This window comes from Vulpes vulpes, chromosome 4 (assembly GCF_048418805.1).
Source record: "Vulpes vulpes isolate BD-2025 chromosome 4, VulVul3, whole genome shotgun sequence".
Taxonomy (NCBI): domain Eukaryota; kingdom Metazoa; phylum Chordata; class Mammalia; order Carnivora; family Canidae; genus Vulpes; species Vulpes vulpes.
The window spans coordinates 129,952,984-129,971,324 of NC_132783.1; the positions used below are offsets into that span (position 1 = coordinate 129,952,984).

Here is an 18,341-nt window from a genome sequence, read left to right on the forward strand (position 1 = left end):
ACCTGAGAAATAATATGTATCTGAGGAGTCAAAAACCTAATATTTTCCTCAGCTGACTTTTTAAAAAGATTTTATTAGAGAGAGAGATAAAGAAAGAGAAACACAAGGAGGGGGAATGGCAGAGGGAGGAACAAGCAGACTTCTCGCTGAGCAAGGAGCCCAACATGGGACCCAATTCCAAGACCCAGGATCACAACGTAAGCCAAGGGCAGATGATTAACCAGCTGAGCCACCCAAGCAAGCACCCCTCAGCTGACTTTTTAAGAGAGCTTAGCTAAGCATTAAATATGTAATTATAGGAGATGCCTGGGTCCCCTAAAACAAACAAACAAACCAACAAATAAATAAATAAATAAATAAATCTGAATGAAATACAGCCAACAGAGCAGAATTCCAGAACCAAATTAAAATTATCATTAGAAATAATTTAGATATAACAAGCATGCATCTAAAGATGGTGAAGATGATCACCATGTAATGACTGCTGAACATCCATAAAATAAAATAGAAAACTAAGCTGCAATGTACATTACATATTGGAATCACCAAGATAAGCCAAAAGCCATGACAAGAAAAAAAAAAAGTTGGACCCCTACTTCACACCGTATGCAAAATTAACCCAAAATGAATCAATGACCAAAATATAAAACCATAAAATTCTTAAAAGAAAAGAGGGGAGATCTTCATGATCTATACTTTGGCAATGGATTCTTAGATACAATACCAAAGGCATAAGCAACAAAAAGAAAAAATATGTAAGTTGGACTTCATCGAAATTTAAAACTCTAATGCATCAAAGTAAATTATTAAAGTGAAAAGACAGGGGCGCTGGCTGACTCAGTTGGTAGAGAATGTGAGTTCAAGCCCCACATGTGGCATAGAGTTTATTTTAAAAAATATATTTTAAAAAGTGAAAAGATAACCTATGGAATGGAAGAAAATATCTGCAAATCATATACAGAGTTTAATAAGCAGAATATATGAAGAACTCTTATAATTCAACAACAGAAAGGCAAATAATCCAATTTAAAAATGGTTACAGGGATGCCTGGGTGGCTCAGCGGTTGGGCGCCTGCCTTCGGCCCAGGTCGCAATCCCAGGATCTGGGATCGAGTCCCACATCGGGCTCCCTGTGAGGAGCCCGCTTCTCCCTCTGCCTATGTCTCTGCCTCTCTCTCTTTCTTTGTGTGTCTCTCATAAATAAATAAATCTTAAAAAAATATATAAAAATGGTTACAGAACTTCATTATTTCTTCAAGGACTATATGCAAATGGCCAATAAGCACATCAAAAGATGCTCGACATCATTAGATATTAGGGGAAACGAAAATCAAAACTGCAATGAGATACCACTTCACACCTACTAGATTGACTACAATAAAAACAGAACAAGGGATCCCTGGGTGGCGCAGCGGTTTGGCGCCTGCCTTTGGCCCAGGGCGCGATCCTGGAGACCCGGGATCGAATCCCACATCAGGCTCCCGGTGCATGGAGCCTGCTTCTCCCTCCGCCTGTGTCTCTGCCTCTCTCTCTCTCTGTGACTATCATAAATAAATTAAAAAATTAAAAAAAAAAAAAAAAAAAACAGAACAAAATGGAAAATAACTATAATGGCAAGAATGTGGAAAAACTGGAATCCTCATACATTGCTGATAGGAATGTAAAATGGTGCAATCACTGTGGAACAGTTTGGCAATTCCTTAAAAAGAAAGATAAACATAAAACTACCTTATGACTCATAAATTCCACTTCTAGGCTTATACTCAAAAGAATTAAACACTCAAAAACATATATTTGTACACTAATGTTCATTACATTGAGAGTACTCAAAAGGTGAGAACAATCTATATGTTCCTCAACAAACAAATGGATAAACAAATTGTGATGTTTATATACAATGGAATACTATTCAGCCGTTTAAAGGAATGACGTTCTAATACAACACAAAAGTGGAAAATATCTTGCAAAGTGAAAGAAGCCAGACATGAAGGTTACAATTGAGAAATATGAAGGTAAACTAAAAATGAAAAACAAAAAAATTTAAAGTTTTCTCTGAGAAACAAGAAATTATGAATAGGGAAAAACAAGGTTTTATAATGTTTGATTTTATAATGTGTATAAAATACTTCAATAAAAATTTGAAAGGTCAGTGGTTGTTAGGAGTCAGGAGGAGGCAAGAAAAAGTAGGTAGAGCACAGGAGATGTTTATGGCACTGAAACTACTCTGATTGATACTATAATGGTGGCTACCTGTCAGTACATACTTATCCTACAGAATGTATAGTTATCAAAGAGCAAACCCTCATGAAAACTATGGATTCTTTGTGATGACATGTCAGCACAGGTTCATGGATTGTAACAAATGTACCACTCTGGTGGAGGATGTTGATGATGGGGGAGGCTGTGAATATAGGAGAACAAGGGGTATATGGAAAAAAACCTCTGCACCTCTATTCAATGTTGCTATGAGCCTAAAACTCATTTAAAAAATAAAGTCCAAAAATAAATAAATAAATAAATAAAGTCCAGGGATCCCTGGGTGGCGCAGCAGTTTAGCGCCTGCCTTTGGCCCAGGGCACGATCCTGGAGACCCAGGATCGAATCCCACATCGGGCTCCTGGTGCATGGAGCCTGCTTCTCCCTCTGCCTGTGTCTCTGCCTCTCTCTCTCTCTCTCTCTCTGTGTGACTATCATAAATAAATAAAAATTTTGGGATCCCTGGGTGGCGCAGCGGTTTAGCGCCTGCCTTTGGCCCAGGGCGCGATCCTGGAGACCCGGGATCGAATCCCACGTCGGGCTCCCGGTGCATGGAGCCTGCTTCTCCCTCTGCCTATGTCTCTGCCTCTCTCTCTCACTGTATGCCTATCATAAATAAATAAGAATTAAAAAAATAAAAAATAAATAAATTAATTTAAAAAATAAATAAATAAAAATTTTTAAAAAATAATAATAATAAAGTCCATTGGGACACCTGCGTAGCTCAGCAGTTGGGTGCTGCCTTCGACTCAGGTCATGATCCCAGGATCCGGGATCGAGTCCCACATCAGGCTCCCTGTGAGAAGCCTACTTCTCCCTCTGCCTGTGTCTCTGCCTTTCTCTCTCTCAGTCTGTGTCTCTCATGAATAAGTAAATAAATCTTTTTTTGAAATAAATAAAGTCTATTAAATGTTTCAAAAATTAAAACTAAAGAGGCTGGGAAGATTGATTATCCATATGAAGGAAAAATAAAACTGGATGACAACTTCACCATTATCCACAAAAAGCAATTCTACATTAATTAAAAACCTAAATATGAAAAACAAAACTTGAAAACTTCAGGAAAAAATACATAGGAAGCTGAGGTGCCCAGGTGGTTCAGTCGATTAAGCATCTGCCTTGGGCTCGGGTCAAGATCCCAGGGTCCTGGGCTCCAGCCTCACATTGGGTACCCTGTTCAGTGGGGTGTCTGCCTCTCCCTCTCCCTCAGACCCTTCCCCCAGTTAGTGTGTGCACATACTCTTCTCTCAAATAAATAAATACAATCTTTTATCAAAAGATTGTTTTTTGAAGGTTAAACTTTTATTCAGCAAGGCTCGAACAATTACATGCTAATTTCCAGCTAGGTTGCACCAAAAATGACTTAAAAATTTCCTTTTGGGGGGATCCCTGGGTGGCTCAGCAGTTTAGTGCCTGCCTTTGGCCCAGGGCATGATCCTGGAGTTCTGGGATTGAGTCCCACATCAGGCTCCCTGCATGGAGCCTGCTTCTTCCTCTCTCTCTGCCGGTCTCTGCCCCTCTCTCTGTGTGTGTCTCTCATGAATAAATAAATAAAAACCTTTAAAAAAAATTTCCTCCTGGTATCCCTGAAGAACTGGATTCCTGTTATATAAAAGCTTTGTTCTTTTTTTAGACCTACAAAAAGGTATGTACAATTGACTTCACCAAATGATCTATTCCCTTTTCCCATATTTAGAGAAATCCCTTATGATCCCTTAGACAGTTCCTTCTGGAGCAAGCTTCCTCCTTTCCCCCAGCCAGCCCCAGTGGGTTCACCTTTACAGGCTCTGGGACTAGGACAGGAGGTAAGACATGTGACTGTTTCTTCTCTGGGATAAAAGACTTTTTATTTATTCATTTGGGAGAGAGCAAGTATGTACACAAGAACACAAGCAGCAGGGAAGGTCAGAGGGAGAAGAAGCAGACTCTCCACTGAGCAGAGTGTCCAACGCAAGGCTGGAGCCCAAGACCTGGGGATCTTGACCCGAGCCCAAGGCAGACGCTTAATCAACTGAGCCTCTCAGGCACCCCAATAAATCTTTAAAAAAAATAGGAAGTTATTTTATGATCTCAGAGTAAGGACTCATTTCTTAAAACACAAAAACACCACAGGGGTGCCTGGGTGGTTCAATCGGTTGGGTGTTTGACTCTTAATTTCAGCTAAGGTGGTGATCTCAGGGTCATGGGATCAAGCCCTATGTCGGGTGTCAGACTCCAAGCTTAGCAAGGGGTTTGCTTCTCTCCCTCTCTCTTTGCCCCTCTCCCCAGTGCACACTGACTCTCTCTCAAATAAATATCTCTCTCAAATAAACAAATCTTAAAAAACACACACACAAAAACATCACAAAAAAGGTTAACAAACCAGAATACATTAGAATTTGAAACTTCTATTTAAAGAACACAACTGAAAAATAAAAATTAGTAATAAACATCAAGCAACCCAGTAGAAAATCCTGCAGAAGAAAAAGTATATTACAAAAAATCTTTTTAAAAATGATGCACAACTACATTGGTTACCAGCAAAATGCAAATGAACACCATAAGGGTATCACTTCACAACAATCAGATTGGCAAATATACAAATGTGTAATAATAATGGGTGTTGGCAAGCATGTGGAGCAACAGAACTTCTTGCACTCTGCTGTTGGTAATGTAAATGGATATAAAGTCTTTAGAAATTAATTGAGCCAAACCTCATAAAGATAAATATGTACTTAACTCAAAGACCTAACAAGTCTAATACTAGATATATCATCTAATGAAATTTCTGTACAGCAGTCTCTCCATCACTGCCGTGCCTACTGTTCCCTTGCAATGTATTCAATAAACTTCTATGAAAGGAAGGGAGGGAGGGAAGAAGGAAAAAAGGAAGGGAAGCTTTGGTGGATATAAGACAGAGGATGATGGGGTGCCTACGTGGCTCAGTCAGTTAAGCATCTGACTCTTGTTTCCACTCAGGTCATGATCTCAGGGTCATGAGATGGAGTCTGCATTGGGCTCCATGCTCAGGAAGAAGTCGGCCTGAGATTCTCTCTCTCCCTCTGCTCCTCACCACTGTCCACCACACACATACCCTCTCTCTCTCCCTCTCTATTAAACATATAAAGTCTTAGGAAAAAACAAAAAACAGGATGGCTACAAGGCAGTCACTAAAAATGTATTTTATGATAATATAGAAAAAAGCCCTAAACTGATTAGAAATTAGAAAAATTACAGTATATTCCTAAAAGGAAAACCAAACTGCACTGAATATAAATGAACTATAGTCTCATTTGCCAACATAAATGAATCTCAAAAATATCTTGCTGTGGGGCACCTGGGTGATTCAGTTGGTTAAGCATCTGACTCTTGATCTCTGCTCAAGTCTTGCTCTTAGGGTCCCGGTTCAATTCCTACATTGTGTGTAGAGTAGGTGTAGAGCCTACTTTAAAAAAAAAAAAAAAAAAAAAGATATTTTGGGAGCATCTAGGTGGCTCAGTCAGTAAAATGCCCGACTCTTGATTTCAACTCAGGTCATGATCTCAGGGTCATGAGATCGAGCCCCATTGTCAGTTCCATGCTGGGCATGGGGCCTGCTTAGGATTCACTCTCTACCTCTTCCTGTGCTTCTCCTTCTCCCACCCCCCAAAAAAATCTTGAATTTAAAAAAGATTTTTTTTTAAGTACACTCACAACAGCATTAACAGCTTCTATATAAAATAAGAAATCATATAAAATAACATTATTTAGGAATACACTTATATCTAAAAAAACTATCAAAAAGAAGAAGGGGGATCCCTGGGTGGCGCAGCGGTTTAGCGCCTGCCTTTGGCCCAGGGCGCGATCCTGGAGACCCGGGATCGAATCCCACGTCGGGCTCCCGGTGCATGGAGCCTGCTTCTCCCTCTGCCTGTGTCTCTGCCTCTCTCTTTCTCTGTGTGACTATCATAAATAAATAAAAATTAAAAAAAAAAAAAAGAAGAAGGAAGGATAAACAAACTGGAGGAGAGAAATACGAGCAGAAAGACGACTTCACACTGGTAAAGCCCTACACTATTGGTATTTAATCCACTGTTTGCTTTAAATGTAGGATATCGAAAGTTTTATATGTATGACATACTTTGTAACAAAAACTTTTTGTTCAATTAAGGGGATAACATCCCTGACCTTCGGTGTCCATAGTCTTATACAAGAACAGTACATGATAGAATATAATACACTAAGTGCTATACTAGACATTTAAAGAGAAAGGTCTTATATATACAAAATAATATTATATATGTCTCAGGGATACAGAAATACATCATAACATTATAAAGAGATACGTGAAAAAAATTTACATTTAGAAAGTTGGTTACTTCTGCAAAAAAGGGAGGATGACACAATGGAAGGCAGTTCTAGGAAGTGTTCACTATAAAAGTTTACTTCTTAAGTTGTCTAATGAGTACTGTCCTTTATTATCCTTTTGAAAGTCTTAAATATTTCATAATAATTTCTCATTTAAAATATTAAAGTAATTTTTATTAAATCTAGAAAAACAGAGAATTGCATAATAATCTCCTATGTGAGGGAAAATAATTACCTAAGAAATAGATCTTTTTTTCAAAAAAAGATTTTATTTATTTATTCATAAGAGACACAGAGAGAGAGAGAGGCAGAGACACAGGCAGAAGGAGAAGCAAGCCCCATGAAGGGAGCCCGATGCGGGACTCAACCCTAAAACTCCAGGATTATGCCCTGGGTTGAAGGTGGGCACTAAACCGCCGAGACACCCAGGGATCTCCTTAAGAAATAGATCTTAAAAACATTAAAATATGACCAAACACATGAAAAAATGTTAGTACAATGAAATATGATATAAGTAAGATTTTTTAAGAAGCTAGAGAATGAGAAAAAAATATCAAATCTAGTAAGTTTATCAATATACATATAAATTATGGGTCCAAATTCAAGTGGAGAAAGAAATAATCATTTATTTATTTTAAAGACATCAAAATCACACACAAAAAATACATAGCCTTAAGGCAATTAAAATTATGCAAAAATTACAAAACTTCAAGATACCTCAATGAAAAATCATTTAGCAGTTTTCTCCTGCCTGTATGTTTTACTGTTATTTTTTTCGAATATATGAAAGCCACTGGCAAAAGGGCCATCAAAAGTCCTTAACTAAGGTATATTTTCTTATTTATTTAAAAATGTATATTGTTTATAAAATTTCAAGAAAATTCTTTTTAATTATGGGCTCTCTCCCTCCAAGTAAAAACGTCACCGTGTCCCTTACTAGGACCACTAAAGATGGCTTCCCATAGTGCCAATGCATAGTAATTGTGGTGACCAACAAAAGAAGCTGCTGTTAGCTTTCCATCTCTGAGAAAACTAAAATCTGATAGTGCTTACTTGCTGACCTCTAATTAGAACTAGAGATCTTTAAAAAGAAAATTAATTTTCTTAGAAAAAAATCAGTCATTATCCTCTCCTTTTTCTCTTTGCAATAACTACCAATTTCAATTATCTAAAACTAAACACCTAAATGGGAATGACAGTTTTAAAAGAATCTTTTTGAGAAAGTCAAGCACCTGGATGATGATTTAGAGCAATCTCTGACTACATGTGCGCCTGAAGATGTTGGTTCAATATCTTCATTTTGCCTTCTTAATTCTTTCTCTCTGTTCATTTCCTCTTCTTTTTCTCTTGCTTCTGAAAAGATCAAAAAAATTTCCGAGTTAGACTTGAAAATTTGTCAGTATTGAGAAAATAACTGAACTACTACATATCAACATAAAATATAGTGAATAAAAATTGTGATGGAAAATATACAGATCTGTTTAGGAAAATAACACATATGGTAAGCAAAACTAGTATGTGAATAGTACATGAATGACATTGCACTATCTAAGGGGGCACCTGACTGGCTCAGTCTGTGCAGCATGTGACTTGACCTCAGGGTTTTTTTTTTGTTTTGTTTTGTTTTAAGATTTTATTTATTTATTTATTCATGAGAGACACACACAGAGAGAGGCAGAGACACAGGCAGAGGGAGAAGCAGGCTCCCTGCAAGGAGCCCAATGTGGGACTCGACCCCAGGTCCCCAGGATCACACCCTGAGCTGCAGACAGCACTAAACTGCTGCGCCACCAGGGCTGCCCTTGACCTCAGGGTTTGAGGTTTGAACCCCATGTTGGGTACAGAGATTGCTTAAAAATAAAATCTTAGAAAAATAAATAAAAATTTAAAAAGTAAAAAGATATGGAAGGTGAAAAGTAAAACACAAAGTATCCAAAGGTAAGATTTTAGGTAATTTCATCTTTACTTTTAATGTTTTAAACTATAAACTCAGAATTTTGTTCATTTCTGACTTTCCCACACTGGATTCGTGACCAGGGCCTTCTACAAAAACCATGAGAATATTTCAAATTTCTTGAATTATTTACCCCAGAGAGACAAAAAAAATTATCCCAAGAAATTCAATCTTTTTTCCTCTGATAATGTCACTCTACAATTGGGGGACATAGAGGAAGTAAATGAATTATATGAATAGTTTGGTTCTCAACTGTCACCATCCTCAATAACCTGAGGTAATCTTTAACATTTTTTCCTAGTAACTGGTTCACAGGCACTGAGGAGGGCACTTGATGGGATGAGCACTGGGTGTTATACTATATGTTGGCAAATTTAATTTAAATTTTAAAAAATGTAAAAATAAACAGATGATTAATTTTGAAAAAAAACTTTTTCTTAATAATAAAAAAAAATACACCTAAATAATATCAAAGGCATAATTAAATTTAAAAAAATGGGATCCCTGGGTGGCGCAGCGGTTTGGCGCCTGCCTTTGGCCCAGGACGCAATCCTGGAGACCCGGGGTCGAATCCCACATCAGGCTCCCAGTGCATGGAGCCTGCTTCTCCCTCTGCCTGTGTCTCTGCCTCTCTCTGTGTGTGACTACTGTAGATAAATTTAAAAAAAAAAGGCATAATTAATTGGAATGTTGTATTCTTTAGGGTCTTTTGTGGATACCATATGGAGGATAAAAAACAGGAGATAATGGGCACCTGGGTGGCTCAGCAAAGGCCTTCAGCTCAGGTCATGATAATGGGTCCTCATATCAAGTCCTACATCAGGCTCCCTGCTCACCAGGAATCTGCTTCTCCCTCAGCCCTCCCCCACTGCTCATGATCTAATAAATAAAATCTTAAAAAAAAAAAAGGGAGATAAACATATTTGGACAACTAGATAGACTTTTATTTCAAATAGGGAAGTTAAAACTCTACAGGAAGAGGTTAGGCAAACACTATAGCTCTAGCTTGTGTTGATATTTTTTGTGCTCCCCACTGGGCTAAGGTGGATTGGGAGTCAATTCTGCACTCTGATGCTGAGGTTGAAAAAAAATTAAAATAAGGAAAATAAAGTCCAAATAGAAGAGTGGGCCTGCATGGCTCCTACCCTCATCCTGATTCTCCAGTCAATCCCTCCATATTCCCCAGCGTAGGAGGGGAGAGGCTGGGGGGTAAAATCACATTTGGACACTTCATCCTAGGCTCTCATCTTGGGGCACTTCTGACCTTAATTAGTAAACAATACCTAGGCATACATTATTAACCTCCTGTGCAAAAGCCATTTCTTTCTTTTGCCCTTGCTAAGAAAAACCACAGTTTTCTCCAGATAAGTAACAAGTACTTAAGTAGATGCTGGTTCCCTGCCCAGAGAGGGTTAAGCTGGATTCCAAATCAACTCAATGGCTCTTCCAGTGGCTTTTTTTTGGAATTGATGTTCCACACTAATACTAGTCAATAAGATGTGAGAAGTCATCTGGAGAAACATCTGAGAAAGATTTTACATCTAAAAAAAAAAAGATATACAAAATAGGATCCTTTCGGCGTGGGGAGAAGCTCATCTGGATAAAACAAAACTTCACTTAAAATCTGGGTTATGGGACGCCTGGGTGGCTCAGCAGTTGAGCATCTGCCTTTGGCTCAGGGGGTGATCCTGGAGTCCCAGGCTCAAGTCCCACACCGGGCTCCCTGCAAGAAGCCTGCTTCTCCCCCTGCCTATGGCTCTGCCTCTCTCTGTATCTCTCATGAATAAATAAAATCTTTTAAAAAAAATTTTTTTGAGTCATGAGGACAGTCACTTTAAAACAAGTCAATATCCTGGGATGCCTGGGTGGCTCAGTGGTTGAGCGTCTCCCTTTGGCTCAGGGCGTGATCCCAGGTTCCTGGGTTTGAGTCCCACACTGGGCTCCTTGCATGGAGCCTGCTTCTCCCTCTGCCTATGTCTCTGCCTCTCTCTGTATCTCTCATGAATAAATAAATAAAATCTTTAAAAAAAAAAAAAAAAAGACAAGTCAATATCCTAAAACTGGCAAAACAGAAAAAGGGGGAAAAATTTAATGTTCTTCATGTCAGAACTCAGAAGATTGAAGAGCCGCATTCCAGAGTTGTTTTCATGTGCAACACTAAATTTTTCTTATTTGACCTATTTTTAATTAGGTCTTCTAGGACTTCTTTGAAAGTAACCAAAAGTATATTAATAACAACCTTAATTTAACAAATATTCTAGCAGCTAATACTTACATGGAGCCTACTATGCACTAGATATTATTTTAAGCACTGCCTATAAATTATTAACTCCTTTAATCATCAAAACAACCTCTGAAGTAGATACTATTGTTTTAGCTTTATTGAAGTATAATTGACAAAATTGTAAAATATTTGTAGTGTACAATGTAATGATTTAATAAACCTCTAATTTATGAAAAGACTCTTGCCATGGAATCAAAGAACATATCCATCACCCCACATATTCACCCTTCTTTTTTCAGTGAAAACATTAAGTGCTACTCTCTCAGCAAATTTCAATTATACAATACAGTTGACATAGGTACTATCATTCTCATTCTGCATTTGAGACATCTAAGCCATAGAAAAGTTAAGAACAAAGCTACAAAGTCCCAGAGCAGTGAACTGAGGCTCAACAATTGGATCTTTTCAAGATGTGACCAGACTTTCTTAGAGACTAAAATTACCCAATGAGGGGCACCTGGGTGGCTCAGTCAGTTGGGCATCTGACTTTGGCTCAGGTCATGATCCAGGGTCCTGGGATGGAGCCTCACATCCAGCTCCCCACTCAGCAGGGAGTCTGCTTATCCTTCTCCCTCAGCCACTCCCCCTGCTTGTAAGCACACACTTTCGCACACTGTCAAATAAATATAAGAATTTTTATTTTAGCTACCCAATGAGCACCACCTACCTTATGTAATAATTTGCCTGCCTGTCTTTCCAAGGGGTTATAAAGCCCAGCCCTTTATGGCATGCTGGTGGCCAAACTATCTGGAAACTGAGCCACCTACCTGACCTCACCAGAGCATAAATACTTCAAACTACTTGTCTTTAGTGAAGCATCTAATTTTTTCATTTAAAATTTTAACTTTTGGGCAGCCTGGGTGGTTCAACGGTTTAGTGCCACCTTCAGCCCAGGGCCTGATCCTGGAGACCCAGGATCGAGTCCCATGTCGGGCTCCCTGCATGAAGCCTGCTTCTCCCTCTGCCTGTGTCTCTGCCCTCTGTGTGTGTGTGTGTGTGTGTGTGTGTGTCTCATGAATAAATAAATAAAATATTTTTAAAAATAAAAATAAATAAAATTTTAACTTTTATATGATGATATAAGCACTGGGTGTTACACTATATGCTAGCAAATTGAATTTAAATTTTAAAAATGTAGGGACCGGGATCCCTGGGGTGGCGCAGCGGTTTGGCGCCTGCCTTTGGCCCAGGGCGCGATCCTGGAGACCCAGGATCGAGTCCCACGTCGGGCTCCCAGTGCATGGAGCCTGCTTATCCCTCTGCCTGTGTCTCTGCCTCTCTTTCTCTCTGTGTGTGACTATCATAAATAAATAAAAAATTAAAAAAAAAAAATGTAGGGATCCCTGGGTGGCTCAGTGGTTTAGCACCTGCCTTTGGGCCGGGGCACGATCCTGGAGTCCCAGGATCAAGTCCCACATCGGGCTCTTTGCGTGGAGCCTGCTTCTCCCTCTGCCTGTGTCTCTGCCTCTCTCTCTGTGTCTCTCATGAATAGATAAATGAAATCTTTTAAAAATAAATAAATAAATAAATTCTAAAAATTAAAAATAAATAAATAATAAAATTTCAACTTTTTTTAAACTAGCCAGGATTTTCTAATCAGTTCCTGTCATCACCTACTGCTTCTTAAAGCAAGGGATAGGGCAGCTCCGGTGGCGCAGCGGTTTAGCGCCGCCTGCAGCCCAGGGCGTGATCCTGGAGACCGTGGATCGAGTCCCACATAGGGCTCTCGGTATGATGCCTGCTTCTCCCTCTGTCTCTATGAATAAATAAATAAAATCTTAAAAAAAAATACATTTAAAGCAAGGGATAAAGATAAAAAGCAAGATTAAAACATGTTAGAGGGGGAAAAAAATTCTTCCTCATTGTTGACTGAGGACAAAAACCAAATTTTTAATAGTCGGTAACCCTCTGACAAAGGGTATTATTTCATCCATTTTCACCAAATGTGAAACCAAGTACACTCTAAGTACCGTAAAAATGCTCTGTATCTTCCTTTAACCAAAATAAACTAACTTACTATCCAATACCTAAGTTTATTCTTCCAAGCACCTCATTTTATTGTTCTCTACTTTCAAACAGTTACCAATTTTTGGACAGCCATTTCTGTGAAAGCTCCTCCATACATACGCAATCTTTGCTTAGTTAACAGCAAACTATCCAAAACTACCATGTCACGGGCAACCCCAGTGGCGCAGCGGTTTAGCGCCGCCTGCAGCCCACGGCGTGATCCTGGAGATCCGGAATCGAGTCCCGCATCGGGCTCCCTGCATGGAGTCTGCTTCTCCCTCTGCCTGTGTCTCTGCCTCTCTCTCTCGCTCTGTATCTCTCATGAATAAATAAAATTTTAAAATCTTAAAAAAAAAAAAAAAAAACTACCATGTCCCACCTGGGCTGATTCACACAAACTGCACTCAAAGGAATGTAACTTGGAACCTGAAAATCTCAGAGCCCATTATTATACTAATCATTTAAAAGAAGAAATAAAATGTAAGATAAATTGTAAAGGAAATAAAATTACTATAAACGTAAGCTAAAATGTTTTCTAATCATGATACCCTTTTTATTCATGGGACTTAAACCTTGCTAAATGCTTTTGTTACTTTTGTTACATTTCTTCATTAAATATAGAGGGATGTAACTACTATATAGGAGCTCTATTAGGAGTTGTAAGTATAAAAGTGAAAATAAGGTTCTTATCCTCAAAATGTGAACAATATTAAGATAGAATTTATAGTATTTTTTTAGTGTTATGGAAACAAAAACAGGAAACAATTATGTCCAGACAGGTTTTCAAAAAATTCCTAGAAAAAGTAAAATATGTATGAGGCCTTAAAGAATGAAGTAGGATCTAACCAGGGAGGAAGACCATTTCAGATGCATGCATATACAAACACAAACTTCTTTAAGCTTTTCTAATTTCTAAAATCTGGGACAGTTTTTCTTTTCATAATCCCTAAATCATCCATTGAAATCATATTCAAATACTATCTTAACTGTTTTTTCAAAGATGTTTTTTCCTGTCATACCAAAAGAGAAGGTTCATAAATCCAATCTAAAGCACATCCCTGGGTGTGCCTGGGTGATCAGTCAGTTAAACCTCAGGTCATGGGACACCTGAGAGGGTCGTCTGCCTTTGGCTCAGGGCGTGATCCCAGAGTCCCGGGATTCAGTCCCACATCAGGCTTCCTGCATGAAGCCTGCTTCTCCCTCTGCCTATGTCTCTGCCTCTCTCTGTGTATCTCTCATGAATAAACAAAATCTTAAAAAAATAAAAATAAAATAAACCTCAGGTCATGAACTCAGGATCCCAGGATTGAGCACTCCCTCTCCGCCCCCACCCTCACCACGCCCCCATGCACGTGTCACTCTATCTCATATGCTCTCTCTCTCTCTCAAATAATTTTTGATAAATAAAACTCAAGCACACCAAAAATAAGCATTTGAATAAAAGAAATTTTTCTTCCCCATTTACCTTCTCATAGTATTATAGCTCTAAAAACGACCTATGTCAGAGCGCCCGGGTGGTTCAGGGGTTGAGCATCTGCCTTCTGCCCAGGGCCTGATCCTGGAGACCTGAGATCGAGTCCCACATCAGACTCCCTGCATGGAGCCTGCTTTTCTCTCTGCCTGTGTCTCTGCCACTCTCCCTGTGTCTCTCATAATAAATAAATAAATTCTCAAAAAAAAATTTTTTTAAATCAACTCAGGACCCCTTCAAAAAAAAAAAAAAAGGACCTATGTATTTCATATGTCCTATACACTTTATCAGAGCATTCAGAAAAATAAAACTTAAAAAAATTGTACATTATTTCCTGACATTTAACATAATGCATACTTTACTGAGGTTTTATAGTAATTCATCCTACTAGAGCATTTACAAATCAAAACAGTTCATATTCATATACATAAATTTGCTATTAAAAGGAACCACAGTGGGGTGCCTGGGTAGCTCAATTTGTGAACTGGGCATGGGCTTTGGGCTTGGATCATGATCCCAGGGCCCTGGGATAGAGCCCATCAGGCTCCCTCCTCAGTGAGGAGGCCTCTTCTCCCTAGGCCCCTCCCCCTGCTCAAACTCTCACTCACGCATGCTCTCTCTCTCTGAAATAAATAAGAATCTCAAAAACTATAGAACACTTCTGAAAGAAATTGAGGAAGACACAAAGAGATGGAAAAATATTCCATGCTCATGGATTGGCAGAATTAATATTGTGAAAATGTCGATGTTACCCAGGGCAATTTACACGTTTAATGCAATCCCTATCAAAATACCATGGACTTTCTTCAGAGAGTTAGAACAAATTATTTTAAAATTTGTGTGGAAGCAGAAAAGACCCCGAATAGCCAGGGGAATTTTAAAAAAGAAAACCATCTGGGGGCATCACAATGCCAGATTTCAGGTTGTACTACAAAGCTGTGGTCATCAAGACAGTGTGGTACTAGCACAAAAACAGACACATAGAACAATGGAACAGAATAGAGAACCCAGAAGTGAACCCTGAACTTTAAGGTCAACTAATATTCGCTAAAGGAGGAAAGACTATCCATTGGAAGAAAGACAGTCTCTTCAATAAATGGTGCTGGGAAAATTGGACATCCACATGCAGAAGAATGAAACTGGACCACTCTCTTTCACCATACACAAAGATAAACTCAAAATGGATGAAAGATCTAAATGTGAGACAAGATTCCATCAAAATCTTAGAGGAGAACACAGACAACACCCATTGTGAATTCAGCCACAGTAACTTCTTGCAAGATACATCCACGAAGGCAAAAGAAACAAAAGCAAAAATGAACTATTGGGACTTCATCAAGATAAGAAGCTTTTGCACAGCAAAGGATACAGTCAACAAAACTAAAAGACAACCTACAGAATGGGAGAAGATATTTGCAAATGACATATCAGATAAAGGGCTAGTTTCCAAGATCTATAAAGAACTTATTAAACTCAACACCAGGGCAGCCCTGGTGGCTCAGCAGTTTAGTACCACCTTCAGCCCAGGACGTGATCCTGGAGACCCGGGATCAAATCCCATGTCAGGGCTCCCTGCATGGAGCCTGCTTCTCCCTCTGCCTGTGTCTCTGCCTCTCTCTCTGTATCTCTCATGAATAAATAAACAAAATCTTAAATAAATAAATAAATAAATAAATAAATAAATAAATAAATAAACTCAACACCAAAGAAACAAACAATCCAATCATGAAATGGGCAAAAGACATGAAGAGAAATCTCACAGAGGAAGACATAGACATGGCCAACATGCACATGAGAAAATGCTCTGCATCACTTGCCATCAGGGAAATACAAATCAAAACCACAATGAGATACCACCTCACACCAGTGAGAATGGGGAAGATTAACAAGGCAGGAAACCACAAATGTTGGAGAGGATGCGGAGAAAAGGGAACCCTCTTACACTGTTGGTGGGAATGTGCAGCCACTCGGGAAAACTGTGTGGAGGTTCCTCAAAGAGTTAAAAACAGATCTGCCCTACGACCCAGCAATTGCACTGCTGGGGATTTACCCCAAAGATACAGATGCAATGAAACGCCGGGACATCTGCACCCCGATGTTTATAGCAGCAATGTCCACAATAGCCAAACTGTGGAAAGAGCCTCGGTGTCCATCGACAGATGAATGGATAAAGAAGAGGTGCTTTATGTATACAATGGAATATTACTCAGCCATTAGAAATGACAAATACCACCATTTGCTTCAATGTGGATGGAACTGGAGGGTATTATGCTGAGTGAAGTAAGTCAATCGGAGAAGGACAAACGGTGTATGTTCTCATTCATTTGGGGAATATAAATAATAGTGAAAGGGAATATAAGGGAAGGGAGAAGAAATGTGTGGGAAATATCAGAAAGGGAGACAGAACATAAAGACTCCTAACTCTGGGAAACGAACTAGGGGTGGTGGAAGGGGAGGAGGGTGGGGGGTGGGGGTGAATGGGTGACGGGCACTGAGGGGGGCACTTGACGGGATGAGCACTGGGTGTTATTCTGTATGTTGGTAAATTGAACACCAATAACAAATAAATTTATTAAAAAATAAATAAATAAATAAATCTCAAAAAAAGGGGGGGGGGGGAACCACAGTTATTTTCCTCCAATCTGATGCCAATGCCCCCAGAAAGACTCCAATCCAATCACGAGATAAGTAATGCTCGTATTGCAATTTTTAAACTTTCAAGAAACGTAAGTGAAACTTCAGACTCATGTGTTTAGTTAAGGGGTAAAAAGAACAGTCCAAGCTCGAGGATATAATTATCAAGTAAGTTCAACACATTTAATTCATCACAGAAGATCTTGGTCTTGAGATGATTTTTCACATTTTAAAAATCTAATAAGTCTTCACTGTAATAGCCCTTAGGTGTTAAAAGCATAAGTTCATTACTAAGAAAAACTACAGGAATTAAAAGTGATATTTTTAAAGTACTTTACTATGCCCAACATCTTAATCCCTTCAAGAACCTTCCAAGGAATTCCTTATTATCACTTCCATCTAACAGACTAGGAAATTAAAGATCTGAAATTTGAAAGTCCATCCATTATCTCTATTAGGATGCACAGCTGACCCTCAAACCTAGGTCATCCAACTCTAAATCCCAAGCTCTACACAATAGACTGGGCCATTTTAAAACATTCCCCAAAGAAGCAGGATTTATTTTTTAAAACGCAGTATTAAAGTTCTAAATTCAATCTTCTCAAGTATGTATCGAGATCTTATCTTGCAAGGCATGGTATAGGGAACCATGCACTTAATTAGGTGAATTAATTAACAGACAATCTGTTCCAAGTGTTTTGTTTATCACAAGCTGAAAGATGTAAACACAAGAAAGTTATACTGTCACAGGATAAGCATTCCCTAAAATGTTTAGAAATTAAGTGGTCAAGGCATTTGTAAGTATGCCTTAAATAAAATGTCTATCTTGTCTGATGATATTGTTTAATATTTTTAAGTGCAGTAAAGGTATTTCAGTTAAGTTTTTAAAGCGATTGATATCTCTTAAAGACATACTAAAATATTTATGGATGAAATAATGTGTCTCAGATTTCTATCAAAAAAATCTGAGAGAGCAACCCTGGTGGCTCAGCGGTTTAGTGCCGCCCTCAACCCGGGGAGTGATCCTGGGGACGCAGGATCGAGTCCTGCGTCGGGCTCCGTGCATGGAGCCTGCTTCTCCCTCTCCCTGTGCCTCTCTCTCTCCTCTCTCTCTCTCTCTGCCTCTAATGATTAGATAAAATCTTAAAAAAAAAAAAAAATCTGAGAGAAAGTAAACAGAAAGAACATCAGCTGTGAACTATTCCAATACTTAAAATCTGTGTGATAGAAATTCATTACTATACTTTTTTTTTTTAAGATTTTTTTATTTATATATTCATGAGAGAGAGAGAGAGAGAGAGGCAGAGACACAGGGAAAGGTAGAAGCAGGCTCCAGCAGGGAGCCTGATGTGGGACTCGATCCTGGGACTCTAGGATCACACCCTGAGTCAAAGGCAGGCGCTAAACCG

General features: G+C 38.9%; 1 protein-coding gene and 1 non-coding gene across 3 annotated transcripts in view; both read right to left on the reverse strand.

Annotated features, from left to right (window-relative positions):
• Positions 1 to 18,341, reverse strand: part of WDR70 (WD repeat domain 70) — a 303,275-nt gene that overhangs the window by 271,941 nt on the left and 12,993 nt on the right. For both annotated transcript variants that reach the window (XM_072757062.1, XM_026016676.2), the window contains exon 4: positions 7,815 to 7,935. In XM_072757062.1, the coding sequence (XP_072613163.1) occupies positions 7,815 to 7,935 (121 nt within the window). The remainder of the gene's footprint in view (positions 1 to 7,814; positions 7,936 to 18,341) is intronic.
• Positions 3,967 to 4,091, reverse strand: LOC112933561 (small nucleolar RNA SNORD22). Its single transcript, XR_003237693.2, has one exon. It is a non-coding gene; the product is annotated as a small nucleolar RNA SNORD22 (small nucleolar RNA).